The 17987-nt window shown below is 35.2% G+C and overlaps 1 protein-coding gene across 1 annotated transcript in view; it reads left to right on the top strand.

Annotated features, from left to right (window-relative positions):
• The window catches only part of LOC120502972 (dynein heavy chain 5, axonemal-like), a 149650-nt gene that overhangs the window by 23752 nt on the left and 107911 nt on the right, over positions 1 to 17987 (top strand). The window contains exons 21-35 of the mRNA XM_039711017.1: positions 51 to 202; positions 2281 to 2488; positions 3160 to 3247; positions 3365 to 3488; positions 3602 to 3765; positions 6128 to 6331; positions 8159 to 8239; positions 8323 to 8727; positions 8864 to 8982; positions 10459 to 10595; positions 11777 to 11939; positions 14423 to 14534; positions 14859 to 14987; positions 16349 to 16548; positions 16654 to 16807. Coding sequence (XP_039566951.1) covers positions 51 to 202; positions 2281 to 2488; positions 3160 to 3247; positions 3365 to 3488; positions 3602 to 3765; positions 6128 to 6331; positions 8159 to 8239; positions 8323 to 8727; positions 8864 to 8982; positions 10459 to 10595; positions 11777 to 11939; positions 14423 to 14534; positions 14859 to 14987; positions 16349 to 16548; positions 16654 to 16807 — 2440 coding nt within the window. The remainder of the gene's footprint in view (positions 1 to 50; positions 203 to 2280; positions 2489 to 3159; positions 3248 to 3364; positions 3489 to 3601; positions 3766 to 6127; positions 6332 to 8158; positions 8240 to 8322; positions 8728 to 8863; positions 8983 to 10458; positions 10596 to 11776; positions 11940 to 14422; positions 14535 to 14858; positions 14988 to 16348; positions 16549 to 16653; positions 16808 to 17987) is intronic.

Genomic DNA, 17987 nt, shown 5'->3' with positions numbered 1-17987 from the left:
GTTTCAAATATCTGAATTAAGCACATTGTAAGCATGATCATGTCTTTCAGACTCCAGAACCTGTTGATCAGTTACAAAGAACATCTGAATGGGATTCCTGTTGTGCTGCAACCGCTGATGAAGCCATGGATAGGACAAATTGAGGATGCTTTTACCCCGGGCCTGATGCAGCTGTCATGGACTTCTTTAAACATCCATAAATGTAGGTAATAGGAGAAGAAGTGGTGAGCAGTTCACACTGTGAGATGCCTGCATTTATTTTTGTTTCTTTGTGAAAAATGTGTTTGTGTACTGATCTCTTCACTTTAGGTGGATAATTTTAGCCCAACTGCTACAAGAATATGAGACAAGGGAATGGCTATGGGTGTTTTAATGTCTTTTCTATAAAAACAAATCTTCAGAACTTATGCTGAACATCCTAAAAGTGACATGTCTGAAATCAAAGTTGGAGATTTCTGCCCAAATACTATTTTTTTTCCCAAAAAAACCATTTATTAAGCATTGAGATTTTCCACACAACCAGTAAGACACAACCTTAACCCTATCAAATACAGCATAAAATTGATTAACTGTTGGAAAATGTCATTGAAATGGGTATATAAAACCATCACCAAGACTTTCATGTTGCAATTTCATGAGAAAACAATAACTCTTGCTTGCAAATTAGCTTTTCTGTTGAGGTTGATTGATGTTAGCTTTCCCTTTTCTTCTTCAAAAGGAAAAGCAGCAATATAAACAGGAACAGGTACAGTCTAAGTCTGAAAGTGAAATGTGGCGCAGGTTCATGCAGCTGTTTACTTATGACTCTGCCATGTGGCACTGGTGCACAGGGCTCTGACCAGTGCTTAAGGGCAGGGCTGGTGGCCTTTCAGCTTTACTTGGCCTTTACCTGACCAGAGCACAAATGGCAAGGGTTTTTTATATTTGTTTTATAGCTTTAAAATGAAGTTTTGTGTTTAATGTTTTGCATTTTTTAGTAACACATGATAAGGAAGGTCTTTACAATAGAGTTTATTTATTTATTCATTTAGGTACTCTCTGCACTGAATAGGTATAATTCAGGTTGTAAATGGTTCTTTGTATCACCATTGGCTCTGAAGGAAACTTCCCTTTTCAACAATTTAGGTGTAATACAGGTCTCTGGGCTGTTTCCTGCTGTGTATGCACTGTGTCTTTTTGAAGATGGGCAATGTCTGACATGCCCAGAATGTTTGTTGGACACCTACAAGTTAGCCCCTGGTTTGGTGTACACAAATTAGTTCTTACCTGCCAGCAATATGTTGAACTTAAGCCTAATGTCTTATGTGTCTTTTTTCCATCTTAGAGAACTCCATCTAGAAATATAGGAGTCCGTAGCTGCCTTCTAGACTAAAACTCAGGAGACACGGAAGAAAAATAGATTTAGGACTACTGAATTTATATATTAAAAAAAAAAAGTAAGAAATTTGTTGGACTGCTTTTCTGTTTCAGACAATAAAAAAGTCAAGTTCCATCATTAAGCTCCTAGTAGCAAGAAATGACATTTCCCACTTAAAACATCAGCACTTGGACAGCCCTGTCACACTGCTGTGCCTTAGATTTTATAGTGATTTCTTTCTACAGCAGAACTTTGCATATATATATATTTATATATATAATCATTATAATCGTTATGGTAATAATAGTGACAAAGGACATCAGGTGGTGTATTTCTTTCTATTTTGCAATGGAAGGTATGAAAGGGGAAGGATTTTTCCAGTCTGTTCAGAAACAGCAGAAGCAGTCGATTTTAACTTTAGTTTAATAAACACATTTGTTAAAGCAGTAAGTTTATCTGTTTCCAAAGTAAATTAGGTCATACATATGAAAGAAGAAATCTAATGGTTTAACAAGTCTTGGCTGGTGGAATTTTAGTAACTTAATTTATAAGTTAATTACAATGGTGAAGTACTGCTCTTTGCTATGCGTGTATGTAGGAGGACCAAAATAATTTTTGGGCACTGGCATCCTTTATGTTTTCAGTTCTGTTTTATTGATCCTTTTCATTACAATGTTATTACCAAAAATAAGAGATATTTTGAAGAATATTGTTCTGTTTATTTATGAGATGGTTTAATATAAAGATTAAAAATACAGCAAGTCCATCATGTTTCAGGCCTTCATTTCATATTTCATTGCCATTAAATCTTCATTTTATTGTAAAACTTGGAGGAGGCAGGAGTGGATGGGAGGAAGGGGAAATGAGACTTAAGAGGTCTGTGTTTTCTATTGATTTGTTTTAATTTTGTTATCCTTGTTTAGTTATTCAGAATGTTTACAGTACCCTGAGGGAGTTGGACTATGTAGTCAAAGCAGCATCTGACACCCTGGAATGCAGAATTGAAAGAATTCTGAAAGACATGTCGAACACTGCTCTGATAGTTTTGCCAGAAGATGATCCTATAGATGTGACTTCTTTCTTGGAACAGATAGAAAAGCTTGCTACTTCTGCTGCTTCCAAACTGTCTCAGTAAGTTTCTTAATTGCACTGACTTGAAGGCCATTTTTGGGAGGGTTTATTTGCTTTCTACTTTTGTATGCATAGAGTTTTTGCTTCTGAAATGTTTTGCTTCTGAAATGTTATGTAACAGAGTACTAGTCGGGAGCAAAGTGATAGGCTTAGGATGCAGGGGAGAAACTCCAAAGTATCTTGAACACAGCAGTTGTGAAATAGCATAGTATTTGGCATTTAGCATTTATTTAGCATTTCTTACATTTGTTCCTATAGCATTGTAATAAGTAGCATGAAAAACTAAGATGGATAGGACTTGAAATTTCATCCACATGTTAATTGCTTGTTTCTTAATACTTCTTTTGTTTTTATTTGAATAGTTCTAATTTCACAGATTATTTATGATGAACCTGTTTTATTAGCTATAGCTGGAAAAAACTTTTTTGAAACAAAATTATTATGAAGTCCAGTTGAATCAGATATAATAGGATCTGACCAATTGTGTTTGTTTTTAGTCAGCAAGTTTTAAAATCTCTGCATGCTCAAGGAATAGAAACAAACAAAAAAATATTGAAAGGGCATTTCCCTGCACACAAGTGCAGTGGGACAAGGGTTCTGTGCCTGGGAAATAAGCAAGGGTATTCCTTATGTTTGATTCCCCATGGGTGACTGTAAGGTTGTTTTTGTAGGCAGAGCCAACAAGTGGAAAGCTCTGTGTATGAACTTATAGATATTCTTAAGCACAGTCTGGAAGCAGATGCTGGAAGAACTCTGGAGGTAAGACCTCTACAATGTAAAAAAAAAAATAAAAATAGCCTAGTCAGATATTTGATATTCCGTTTATATACTGGATAATCTGATTATTTACCCAAATTTTTTCCTTTCACTGTTCAGGATTCCTTTGCCTGTACACATCTTGACGTGAAACAGAAAACACGCTGCCAAGAATGCCTGTCCTGTAGCTACTATAACCTGGTGGGACAGCTTTGTCAGAAGAATACTGACTCTTTGATCAGATGTGAGTCTGTTTTTTTCAGATATGTTTAATTTTTAAATAAAACCTTAATATTTTTTTCCCCCAGTCTTATTGTGGTAAAAAATAATTCTCACTTAAGTATTGCATTTATTTAGGCACAAAGATTTCTTTAGAGTCCTTAAGACATCGACTGCGTGTTATTGACTCCAGGTATCAGACAACTAAGTTTGTAGAAGTACACAGGGTTCCTTTGTTCAGAGCTGAAATTCAACTGGCTATTCCAAATATTGTCCTGAGACCAAGTCTTGAAGATATTCAGGTAACAAAATAATTGCACAATTCAGTCATTTATGATAAACCATTTATAAATGCATTGTTTTAAAGCAATATGTGCAAGTTTAATATGGTGTAAGAACTAAAAGGAAGGGGAAGAAAAGGTAAATTTTCACTTGAGTTCATGATGACAGTGGGTACTGAGGGCATGGAACTATGGATCAGGTTTTTTTATACAGGCTATTAGAAGGAACTGTTTTTCTCAAAGCTCAGTAACTCAGTAATTCACAAACCTCTACTTAGAGGCAAATATTTCAAAATTAATGAAAAAGTAAAAGTGAATCAACACAGCCCGACTGACTTCCTAGTGTCTTTAAACTCTTTCAGAATTTAAAATCAGTTTAAAGTATCATTCATAAATTCAGCAGTAGTGAAATGTAAAGAAAAATATTACCAGCCTAAATTCCTAAATTGAAAAAATTGAAACACTCTTTTAAACTTACACTAGTTTAGCAAAATTATTTCACGCATATTTACAATATCCTATGATGTCTGAAATTCTTCAGAGTATTAGTTGTTTATGGTGTTGATTTCTGGACTTTTTATTTAGCATGGTGACTGTCAAAATCAGTAGCCGAGTTATTTCTCAAGTTTCATGTGCAGCCTTCATGGTGTTGTCAGTAAGAAATCAGGCCATAAAGTGTGACTTCAAAATACCATACATAGAGGAAGTCACCTGATAATTTCTGTAGCTGCCAATGTAGATTACAGACTATGCCATCACAAATACAGACACATGTATTCAAGCATTCTGGTGTGAACATGAAAACCATTATTAATACACATAACAATGTTTATAACCAGTTTAAAGGGAAATAGTTCTTTAACTAAATTATGATCCCCAGTGATTACTAAATTATGATCCCTCTATGATTACTGTTCATAGAGGTCTCTTATGTTCTTGCTTGAAAACCACATAAACTTGGAAGGACGTAATAAAACTTTATGGTGTACTCCTTCCCCTTACAAAATGTGTTTTTGGGTGATCCTATGTCATGCTTATTAGCGTATTTTGTATTTCATTTAAAGACAGAGGTACAATTTTTCAGCCTTGGTATTGTTTGGATGATCATCTCCACCCACATAATATCTCTGTGAGCTCAAGGTGCATGTTTCCATTTTTTCAGAGTGCTGTAAACAAAGCAGTAAATATCATTCTATCAGTAGCCAAAGATATTCCCCTGTGGAAATTTGCTTACTTACATCATAAACAGCAGCTGGTGAGTATTTTTCTTTGATTATTTTAAAAATTTGGTATTTTGCTTAGCATTATATTCTGTACCAATACTTTGACTTGTTACCTGGTGGATCTTCCTGTTAAGTGAAAGCCTAGTTTTTAATCTCTATGCCAGTTGATAAAACATAAGAGTAACAGTTCATAAATCTTATGTTTGGTAGTTTCTAATATTAAAATCAAAAGTTGCTTTAAAAATATTTGAAATATACTGTTCAAATATAATGATGATAGTGTAGAACAAACATGATGTGTAAGTACTACCAGCTGAATATAAATTATTATCACTCTTCCCAGATGAAAACTCTAAACTTAAACTGCAACCCTTCATATGGCACCTATAATACTACAGTTCATACAGTACAAATATTTTAACTGGCATCAAAATTAGCACTAAAACCTTGGGAAGGTCTGAGGTTTAGATAGTAACTGAAATTTGTTGGAGGACAAGAATGCACAGTATTGGTAATCATGTGACCTTAATTGTCTCATCTGAGAACAAAATATACATGTATATAGATCTCTGCTGAAAAGCGTCTTTGTAAAAATATTTTCTTTTGTTGATATTACATGAAAAACAGACCAGCTCATTTCAGTGAAAAAACCCACATTCAAGTCCTGCAAATAAATAAAAATCAAGATAAAAAAAAAAAGAACTAGGAGAGAGTTGACTAAACTCTGTTCTGTTAAGCAGAATATTAGCTTGTTTCCAAGCTGCCAACCCTCCACTGCCTCCAGGACTTTCTATGGCCAAGAATGGGTATAGATTATGATTCTACACTAAAGAAGGTGGAAAGACTTTAACAGATGTGTAGGAGGAGAAAACAGCACAATTGTACTTGTATGGTGCATATTTGACTGATGTAATTCAGAGAAGATTAGTACAGAGCTCTGCATGGCAATTTTTTATGAAATCAGCTTTAACACTAGAACTGTAGCTCTGTAGAAATCCAAGCTGAGAACAGGGTCTCCCTGTGGGCATTTCTCTGCATTTTCTGTCTGTTCTTAGAAGTATTTATTATCTGAGCCTCATTGCATATTCTGTAATTTAAAAATAAAAATAAAATCCCAAACAAACCAGTGGATGTTTTTTTTCTTGTTTAATTTATACCAGGTTGAACAAGCTGTTGCTTTACAGTTAGGTGATGAGAGTAAACTCACCAAGATGGTGGCACTGAAACCTTTAGACAAGCAGATCATCGAACATAAAGATGTAAACAAAGTGGTGATGCAACTAAATACAATTATTTTGTCTCTTAAAAGTGAAGCACTGGTTCTTCTGAAGACCTTTTCTGAATTTTCGGACATCTGGAACAAGGTTAACTACAAGATTAATATAATATCTTGCCGTGTTGTAATATCTAAATATATTTTTAAAAATAAGGTTGTTGGTTGCATACTGAGTCTGTACTCAGTAGGAAGCATTGGTTTCATGGTAGAACCCATACATGCATAATTCCTGTCTGCTCTTGTGTTGACCAGAACTTGCAGATCTTTACCAATTAAAGCAGAAGGACACAAAAGAATTTTGGAGCATAAACAAGCTTATGCTTTCATATGCTTATCCATCTTTCTCACAGCATCTTGTCTGCAGGTGTTATGAAAAATAAGAGTTGAGCAGAATGTCTTAGAAACTGGAGACTACAAAAGCTATTCCTGAATATTAAATTGACTGTTCTTCTTAAGCAACCACTACTGAAAGATATTTTTCTATTTCTTCACACACAAACACACCCACACATACACAAAAGAAAGAAAAAAAAAAGATAACTTCTATCTAGGAAATCTTTCAGCAACAAAGATTCGAAAGCTGAAGTGAATCTGGCCTCATGGAGTTATTTTCATTAGGAAGAGGGTCCAGTCACATAAATGGTAAAGTGCTGAGGAGTGTTTTGTCAGGAGATTCATAATGAAATAAAACCTCATGGTTTTATTTTATTCAGTCCATTCTGACTAGTGAAATTCAGCTCTGTGAATGGACAGCTACTGGTCTTACCTATCAAAGGTGCTTTAGGAAGGCAGTCGATTTGATAAGCAATCAAAACAGGAGTAATCTTATCTTTGTAACTACTCACTATTTTTAACTTTCCCTTCCTAAATCAACCCTTAAGTGACTCCACTCTCACAGCTGACTCTTCTGTCTGGTTTGAGAGAGGGCATTTTCACATCTTTGTGACTTCTGAAGTTCCAAAGCTTAATGCTCAGTTTGGTTGAGATACTGTTTGAGCTAAGAACATGTTGGTAGCATGTCATTTCACCCAGAAAGACACAATCAGATTAGGTGATGCAGTAGAATGATGTTCCTTTTTTACTAAAATCTTCTAAAATAATCAATTAACGTGGTTCTGTAACTTAAAATTCCTCAGGAATTGTCACTGTGCCCCCCACTTTTACAATCTCTGTTGAACAGAGAGGTGCAAACAGAATCTCAGGGATCTCACAGGGCAGACTGCAGGGGAACATCACTGGGAGGGGTGAAGATCATCTGTTTGTAATTGAACTGTGAGTCTTGCACATTTGTTGAGCTGGTGACACTGATTTCTCACCTCTGCAGAGATTGGTCTACCTAATGAAAAGGAAGGATGCTCAATGCTCTATTGCCTATAAACAATCTTTAGCAAGCTAAATGCCCTCTCTCCCCTTAGATCCATCCTTTCCTGCCAAACTGTTTTCTTCAAATGGCCAGGAGGCCATCTGCACCTAGAAATTGCAGTTTAAAGATGCTGTTTCAGGAAGGGTGAAGATAACTGAGTGCAATTCCTCCCATTTAAATACCTGTTAGAGGATGTGTACTGCTTTTGTGGGGTTGCAGACAGAAGGAAGACTAGGAAGGAAATATTTGCCACAAAAGTTTAGCAGCTGCATTGTAAATTCTGTAGTAACATTTGGATGGATAAGGGATATCCTGACCGGGTGTTTGAGTTATAGATTTCAAGTTCTTTAAACAGTATTATACAAAAAATAAGAGTCAGGAAAGGCAGTTCAAATAAATTAATTTGTGCTTATACTAATTTATTCTTATATCTCAAGTCCTTTTAGAGAGAGAACATTTTGTGTTTGTACAATACATCAGGCATCTGGGTGCCCTGTGGGTTATTATAATACTAATGTTAAATAGAAATTAATATAAACTTCTTTAAAGTAGGATCCAGAAGAAAAAGTGAAGGAATTTTTAGATACTAAACCAACGATGGCTGAATTCCAATCTCAAATCAGATACTTTTCTGTAAGTATTTTATCTTTTATAAAAATGAACTGTTCAGATGAATTTCAGTGAAATTAAATGCTGGACACTTGTGTTTTTCATAGCAATTAGAGATGCAAATCAGAGAACTGCCCAATCATTGTGCACTGCAATCAGTGGAAGTTGCAACTGAGTCATTGAAAATAGCTTTAATTCGGGAATGCCGCTCAGGACAAAGAACATTTGGATTAGCTTTAAACAAAAAGTCTGCCACAGATGTGGGTGAAATTTATTCATTCATTGAAAATGTTAGCAAGAGGTTAAGCAGACCTATCCATGACCTTGATGATGTGCGGGAAGCAATGGAAGCGCTGAGTGAGATCCGAGAGAATGAGACTAAAATTGACACAACAGTTGGACATATAGAAGAATCTTATTCTGTGCTTCATAAATACAATCTGCTCTTTCAAGATGAAAATACAGAAAGAGGTGATGGATTGGCCTATGCCTGGAAGAACCTAAACACACAGGTATTGTAGTTATGTTATTTCTCAAATCATTATTATCAGGTCTCTTAATATTGAAATGATAGAATAAACCTATTTTTTTTTTTGTTTCTTGCATTCATTCTTTTGTGTCTGTTTTTTTCTCTTTGTTTGCATGTAGGCACGACAGGTTGAGGACTTGCTGCTGAAGGTACAGCCAGTCATGAAAACAGATTTTCTGAGAGATGTTCAAAAATTCCAAATTGCTACTGCAGGATTTTATAAAGAATATGATGAAAAGTAGGTGACCTGTGTTGCAATACAATTATGCATTGTTAGTGATTGTTTGAAAATAGTGTATCTAAAGGGCTTAAAAAAATAAGCACAGCACAGCATCACTGTATATATTACACCTGAAAAAAGATCTAATTTCAGGTTTATATAAGGCGAGCATACAGTCTTACTGTCAAAGATTTGTTCCTGTAATTTCAGTACTGGAGTCAGTGATATTCCATGAGGGTTAATAGATTGTGGGGGGGGAAAAAAATCAAATTCTCGATCCATGATTAAAATGTAATGGTTTTTTGGGGGGTCTTAACTCAATAAAGCTCTTTGGGAGATATTTAGCAGTAAGTATTAAAACAGTGTCTTGGATATGACTGAAGATACCAGTTCTAAGTATTTCTGAATTCACTGTCTTACTCAGCCTTACTTTTAAACTTACTTTATCACTTTTGAAGATGTAAATTGTGGTTCATTGAATGCTCCTACAGTAGCAACAAGGAAAGAAAGAAAGACAGGATTTGGCTTGACCCGTTATGGCTCTAGGACAATGCCGTAGGACTTTTGAGGGCTCCCCTCCTCCTTTGGTGACCTCAGAGCAGCCTGGTTCCCATTGGACTGTGTCACATCCTGGTTACCTTCACTGCACCTGCCCCAGACCCTGCTTTACTGACTCACCTTCCCTGCTTGACCTTGGTCCTGTGAAATTATTGTGCACTTGTCGAAAGACTTGGACTATCATTGGAACCTGCTTACCAGCCCCAGGGCCCTGCTCTTCCTTCTCAGCTTCTGTGGGATCATGCCTTGGCTGCCTTTGCTGACTGTGCTTCTGCTTTCATCTTCTTGTCCCATTTCCCTTGCCAAGCAGCCAGCTTGCTCTGCTTTCTGCCCATCTGCCTGAATTTCTTTCTAGAAATAACTATGGCACAGCAGAGGATGACAGAATTCTCATCCCAAAATATTATTATATGGCCAAGTGGTCCCAGGTGTGAGAACTGGGAATTTCACCCAGTTCTACAGCTGAGATGTGCTCATTAGGCAAAATGGTATTTTTTTCTCATATTTTTATCATTACTTAATTATGGTTCTCATGCCAACTACACAGTTTTCACTCCTGATTTATATATCTGCTGTCTTTCCCTTTTTAAAATAGAAATGAAAATAATTATTAAAATTTGTTTTACAGAAGAAACAGGAAATAATAAAGATAAAACATTTGCAGATCTTTAGCTCTTTGTAAGATATATGGTAACACAGATGAATTTTTTTATTAGAAAAAAAATTGGGCTTTCTTTCAGGGACTACTGAATGTAGTGTAATCTTGGTACACTGAATATGTACTGCATTTTTTCTTTTAGTGTCTTGTGAAAATTTACAGGAAAAATGTTAAAAAATATTGCATAATGTTCAGTAAGTATGGTTTGGGTTCTGTTGTGCTTCTTTGTGAAACCTGTATGGTTGACAATTTCACTTAATTTGTTTTGGTTTTTACAGGGGCCCCAGCGAGGACAATATTCCTCCCCATGAAGCAAGTGACAGATTACAGATATTTCAAGCTAAATTTGATGAACTGTGGAGGAAGTATCTCTCTCTTTCTAGTGGGGAAGAATTATTTGGTCTTCCCATCACAGGTAGTTTCTCAGGGGATAGGAGTACCTCTTTCTAGGCTATTACATTTTTCTCATGATTCCTACTACATGCAAATTTAAGGAAGTATCTCTCTCTTTCTAGTGGGGAAGAATTATTTGGTCTTCCCATCACAGGTAGTTTCTCAGGGGATAAGAGTACCTCTTTCTAGGCTACATTACATTTTTCTCATGATTCCTATTACATGCATGGAAATTTGGAAAAATTCCTTGCAGACAAATCTCCTTGCAATAAATTCTTCTAGTCTTTCTTATGAAAAGCAGCTGGGTGAAACTGGCTCTAGGTGTGCACATACATAAACATCAGGAGGAAAAATACTGCACTGCTCTGTGTGTCTCAGGGTCCAGATGCTCAGCTCTCTTGCTTTTTCTGTTTGGAGCTAAGCACATCTCCTGCCAGTATTCTGCCCTGTACAAATTTGGGAAACATGTTGCCAAAGTACTCAAATTGTCCCTGCTCCAGTTGCATAATGAATTCCCTTGGGCTATGCAACTGATCTGTAAGGTCCTTATGCCTCCTAGTCAGACACAGTTCCTTTGGAAGACTGTGGTGTGAACTACAGCAGAATGTATGATAAGCACTTTATTTTGTGCATATTAAATTGAGCACATTTTCCTGTCTGAGGACATATGCAGTAATCAAAATAGATTTTGCTAGGAATTCCAAAAGATATGAGAGAGAATAAATAAAACATTTATGTTAAGGATGTCCATTTTAAACACTTTTATTGTCTAATATATTCTATATGTTTCATTCAAAAGCCCACCCCTCATCCCCAAACTCTGCCTCTTAAATAAATAGTGTAAATTGACATAGGGGATATTATAGTTCTTGTCTAAAATTATATTGTATTTCATTGCCATTTCATCTACTTTTCAACATTGTCTCCCTCAATTATGACGTTACATCTACTGCTACAGAAGAATATTGATTTAAAAAAAAATCAGTGATCTAAACAATTACTGTGCATCAAAATCTGTTGTTCTTACATAATGTAAGTGGAAAAGTTTGTTTTCCTAGACACTGTCTAGAAAACTACAAGTCTGATTTCACTCATTTATTAAATTACATTATTAGAAATGCATTGATTCTTCTGTTCATGAATACATTTAATATGAACACCTAATTAACATGCACGAATTTCCAATTTTAAAATTTTAAACAGAGTATCCTGAACTTCACAGAATTAAACGTGAACTTACCTTGCTTCAGAAACTTTACAGTCTTTATGATACAGTCACTTCTAGTATCGACAGATACAATGAAATGCTTTGGAATGATTTAAATATTGAAAAACTTAACAGTGAGCTCCTGGATTTTCAAAGCAAGTAAGTTGTTTTTTGGTTGAAGCACATGCAATTTGTATTTCTAGCTGTGTTTTTAATTAGTTTGTGAAAATTTCTGCGAGGGGCTGAAGAATGTTGGTCCATCTCGTGCTCAGTGTTGGGCATATTGCACTGTGGTGCAATATCCAGCTGGTTTGGAAGTCACTGGAGGCTTGTTGGGGTGTATTGACTTGGTAGGCTGTAGCTTATTCAATAAACAAGGTGCACAAACCTGTGTCAAGGTGGTTGTAAGTAAAAATAACTTTCAAAGCTGATCTTATACAGTACCTACTCAGTGATTTAGTTTACAGGTAATTAATTGTTAGTCCATGACATTAGATGGAATTTTGAACCTACTGTTTATTTCTGCACATTTGCCTAAATTGTAATTTTTATTTCAAGAAGGGTAGATAGCCACACTAAATTCTGAATTTGAAGCAATAATATTTTCCATGAAAAACTGACTGGACTCTCTTTTAGTCATTCATTTGAAAGAAAACCAAACCAACAACTCAACCTCTTTTTAAAAAATAAGAATAGCAAAAATGAATGTATGTCAAATGTATATACTTCTGCATTTGGACAATATAAGGCTTCATCTCATTTCAGTAGAATTTTGGAATCTGCATCATAATTTTTTCTGTAGTTAATTATATTTTACAGGCTGCAGGACTGTTCATGATTCTTTATCCAGAACCCTGAAGGAAGCCATTGCACAGCAATAGTTTTCATTTATGTATTTCTCTTTGAACTTCATGTGTGACATTTTTGTTTTTCCTCTCAAGTGGTGAACTCAAGTGGAGCAGTGTGACTACCAATAGGCAATAAATGCTTTTTTTTGTAATAAAAGTCCAGCCCAGTACTATCCTTCTTTTGGCAGTTTGCTAACATTATTGCATCAAGCTATTCTCTTTAAAGGCAGAGAAACTGAAACAACTCACAGAAACTGAAACAACTCACAGAAATAACTAAGGTGGTATGCTGTGTTATAAAAGAATCAGGAATTCTGGAAGTGCAATTACTGCTTTAGACTAATTATAAACATATGCATTGTTCTTTAATGTAATTTTATTTTGCTATCTTTTAAAAATAATAATATAATAGACAACTTATAATAATGAAAAGAAAAGTAAAAAAATAACTGTAGGTAAAAATACATCCAAATAGAAAGAGATAAGAAGGAGAAATATTTAGAGAGCATTATAGAAGTATATAATAACAGCTGGAGACAAGTTTCCCTTTATATTTTACTGTGATACAGTGTATAGAGAATGTACAGTAAATTTAGGACAGAAATGTAAACCTGATCAATGGAGTAGTTTTTTAACATAATGTGCAGCTCATAGAACTTGCTTTTAGAAGATGTTATTGAGACTAAGACAAAGGAAAAATTTATTTGAATTTTTTAAAAGATTGCCATTTTCATTACCAAGCTGAGAGATCCCATTTCCAGTAGCCATCCCTAGACAAGTTTATTAGATGTTACTTGGTAAGCCTAAGGATAGAAGTAGCCAGGGACTGCACCTTAATGCCTTCTTGATACAGGACAGAGTGTAAATATTCCATTCTACAATGCTTTTCTCCAACATATTTAATGCTATCTACTGTTAGATTCAAGATGAAAGACTATAGCAGTTATTGTAGTGCCATGACAGTATGCATATGTTCATCTGCCTCTTACCACTAAGCAGTGAAGAATTTGCACATGTTCCAGCATTGTGAGACAGATCTGTCTGATTCTGAGCTGTGAAAAATGGAGAATTGTTTTGAGGGAATTTGTCATTATGGGCAGGTTTTAGGCAGCTTTTAGTTTCTGGAATTGAGCTGTAAGAGAACTGCTGTCAGTCTTTGGTCCATAGCTTTGGCAGATGAAAATTGGCATGACTGGTTTAGAAGTGAGAGGAGCTGTGACTATGCACAGTACAAGAGGTTCTTCATTTAAATTTGTTTTCATCTTAAATTGTGCATAAAGGAAATTTTTGCTTTGAATATCTTTCATACAAACCAGGTATGAATTAAGACTTGTTTGATTGAAACAGAAGCTTTTTCCTCTTTGTATGCAGAATAGTTTTAATTTAGGATGTACTTTATTTTGCTGGGAAAAGATATGTTGTTTAATAATTTTGCCTCTTTACAAGATGAGGTGCATTTTAAACTTTTACTAAAACAATGACACTGCAGGAACTTAATTTCAGGTATGAGTTTGCACATGAAATTAAGTTCCTTTAATTCAAACTGAAATAGAAACCAAACCATTCTAGTGTAATTTGTGCTGTCTTTAGCAGTGTTTCATGCTTGCAGTCACAAATTACCAGCTTGCAGCTGGATTTTTATTTGCAATCTACTGGCCAATTCATTGAGAAATGACAATATATTGTACTATTAAGTGGGGGATGTTGATTACAGAGAATAATACGTAAAATTATTAAGAATAATTAAGAATAGTTATTAATAATATTTCTTCTTTCTTTTTGTGCTTTTAAAAGAATTCGAAAGTTACCGAAAGCATTGAAGGAATGGCAAGCTTTTCAAGACCTAAAAAAAAAAATTGATGACTTCACTGAGAGCTGTCCTTTGCTTGAAATGATGAAAAACAAAGTATGTTCAGCATAATAATTTGGAGATAAGAGTCACTTGAGAAACTGTATTGAAGGCCATGTTCTATGACTACAAGATGCTTTCCATAGTTCTTTTTTGTAGATAAAAGCAGCTGTATTTATAGCAAAAAATCTAGTTAGGCTTAGTTATAGAAAAATAAACCAAAAGACTTTGTAATATGATTAGAGTAACTACTAATGCTTTCAGTGGAATGGAAGTCAAGACTCTCCTATTTGTTTAACAGCTGCAGTGGAAAATATGTGATCATTCTAGACCTAAAATTAATAAAATTTTTAAAAATCTCATCCCTCTGGACTTTTCTAGGCAATGTTGTCAAGACACTGGGAAAAAATTGCACAAGTAACTGGGCATCACTTTGATGTTGACTCTGAAATCTTCACTTTAAAAAACGTAATGGATGCCCCTTTATTAAAACATAAAGAAGATATTGAGGTATATGTACTTTTCTGTTTTGTTTTGTTTGGTTGGGGTTTTTTTGTTTGGTAATTATTAACTTGTGATCTCATACTTTTGAAATCCTGTTTCTAGTTAGCTTTGTAACATTAAAAAAAAATTGGTTTTGTTGAATCATTTCTTTGAAAAAGTGGAGTTTGGTAGTTGGTGTTGGCACTGATGATTAGTTTATTTCCCTTTTATTCTGGAGAAGATTAAAATATGTAGATGGTATTACACTAATCCTTCCATAGGAGGACTTCTGTTGTTTTAAGGGTAGTGTGATTCTGTTATGCTTCTGATTTAGGGTCTGCCTACTTATATATTTTTTATTTCCCTTTAAATGTCTAACCAGAGAGAAAAAAAACAGTTGATGTAAGATTGATCCTGTTAAGTGCTAAAAATCCTTGGAACACAGTAGAAGTGGAGGCTATGGGATTAAAGAAGAATGAGGTTGTTTTGTATTTCAAGAGTGACCCTTCACAAGAGCATGAATAGATGAGAAGGCATATTAAGTGTGCACAAGCTGTAAAGCCATTGTCTCCTCCATTTTGGGGACAGAAGTTTTCTAGCAAGTGCCTTAGCTTCATGCTTGTTAGCTTTTACAAGAACAAAGCATAGCTAAGACTAAAGAAGTAAAACCCAAACAGTTTATAACTTCAGTTCTATGGTCATTTAGCTACATCTGTATTATTTCCAGAGTAGAGACCTCTTTAGTCTTGTTCCACAAATGAGCATTTTTAAGGCAAAACCGTGAAATCAAACCTCTGCTGTGCCCAATTCCTGGACAAGAATTTCAGCCTTGTGAAAGATTTGGAGTTCCCCCTTACACTTCAGGAAACACTTTAAACCTGCAATAGAATTTTGGGATCCAGTTTGAGTGTTTAATCCTTTTCTCTCTGATGCAATAACCAGCTTTATGACAATCCTGTTCTCACTGTCTTCAAGAAGTAGCAGACAGGCACGTTGTCAGTCTACACTCTGTTCTCTGAATATTTATCGGTTTTGATTGGCAGTGTTTATTTTCTTTAAACCCTTCTGTCAGTTTATTTGATTTCAAGTATTAATACATATGAAGAGACAAATTCTTCCCGCAGATTCACTGATTCAGTGAATTTTGTGTGTGTAAGATGCTAGTAGTGGTGAAGATGGAGTATAGCCCATTAAATGTACCTGTTACAAGTAGTACTAGAATATAATCTTGTTTGAAATATAATAACTTGGAGGTGGTTCAATATATATTTTCATTAGCCTGAATTTACACTGAGATCTGGATCAAACCAATACATTTTAATAGCCTTTATAAGTGTGCTTTATAATAGCCTTAGATGACTGTAATTTACTATTTTAATTTTACACAGGATATCTGCATCAGTGCTGTCAAAGAAAAGGATATTGAAGCAAAACTGAAGCACGTCATCAGTGAATGGAGTACTCACACTTTCAGTTTCGGCCAGTTCAAAGCTCGAGGAGAACTTCTTCTGAAAGGATCAGATATATCAGAGAAAATAGCTTTGGTGGAAGATAGCCTCATGATACTGGGGTCGCTGATGAGCAACAGGTACAAAACTTAATAAATGTACATATTGTATATGTATATAATCAACCCCCAGGCTAAACAATTATCATCTTAGGTTCTTCTTCCCTTTAACTCATGTTCATGCAGGTATAACGCACCGTTTAAGCCCACAATACAGCAATGGGTTCAGAAGCTGACCAATACTGCAGAGATAATTGAAAACTGGATTACTGTACAGAACCTCTGGATTTACCTTGAAGCTGTGTTTGTTGGTGGAGACATTGCAAAACAACTACCTCAGGTATATTGATATATGATAATAATATGTAATACCAGGAGATTAGCCGCCTCACGAAGTTTATTTGCCAGTGCATGCAACTCATATAAGATTTGTGGGCTGTGCATGGGCAGTTCAGGAGAAGCTTTGCCAAACTAGGATCTGTCTGGTTAAATTGCTTAGAACTTGGTGAAACCTACAGGAATATGATTGTTTGTAATTGAAGCCCAAATGTTCCTGTCAGTGTGCAATATTAGTGAATTAGTACACGGCTCAGAACTACTTAATGGCATGAAACTGATTTATTGCTTTTGCCATATGTACAAATATCCCTTTCTTCCTGTGTGCACATGTTTATAGGCTATAAGCTGTAATAATAGAATGACAGATTTTGAATTTGAATTCTGTACTTGCTAGGACTCAGTTTAATGAAGTCCCACAGAGAGATGCTGCCGGGCTTGGGAGCTGTGCATGTGCTAATCTGTGTGAACCATTGCAACCTCTTCAAAAGGCAGTGGTGACCTTCCAAGGTAGCAGCTGCACAAGAGCTAAGGAGTGATCTGAACAGGAGAGAAATAGCAGAAAAAAAATCCTCCTTTTTGTTGTGTCTCCTAATGAGGGGTTTTCATAGAGTTCTAACAGACAGTTCAGTCTTGCTGGATCAAATGGTGTAACTAAATAAAGCCATTATTACTGGGAAATTATTAGATATTAATTTATTTCAGGGTATATATTTTATAATTAAAGCTTACAATATCACAAATTAAGATTAATTTTGTAATCTAAATAAAGTTTTCTCAATTGTTGTTTAAACAACTTTTTTTTTTTGTTCATGAGTTATATTTATGTTGTTAGGGCTCATCAGAGAATCAATAAGCAGGTTGTGCAGATGAACAAATGCTACTAAAGCTACTTCTTCCAAGGATGATAGATACATGAACCAATATTCTGGGAAAAAAAACAAATGTAGTGACTGTCTTTGATGACGGACGAGAAGGAACAGCTTGGTGGAGGAGTAATGAGGAGTGGGTTTAATTGCAATTTCTGGATGAATACTGCAACAAGTAACTGTTAGCATCTGGAAATTAACAAGAAGATGAATAATGTTCAGTCAGTGTGAATTTGTTAGGAGCAAAACATGTTGCACAAATTAAATTTACTTTTAGGGTGGGCAAGGAGCTTTGTGGATAGAGGAAAAACAGTA

This window comes from Passer montanus, unplaced genomic scaffold (assembly GCF_014805655.1).
Source record: "Passer montanus isolate IOZ18808 unplaced genomic scaffold, ASM1480565v1 scaffold24, whole genome shotgun sequence".
NCBI classification, from domain to species: Eukaryota; Metazoa; Chordata; class Aves; order Passeriformes; family Passeridae; genus Passer; species Passer montanus.
This window is presented reverse-complemented; position numbering and strand designations above follow the sequence as displayed.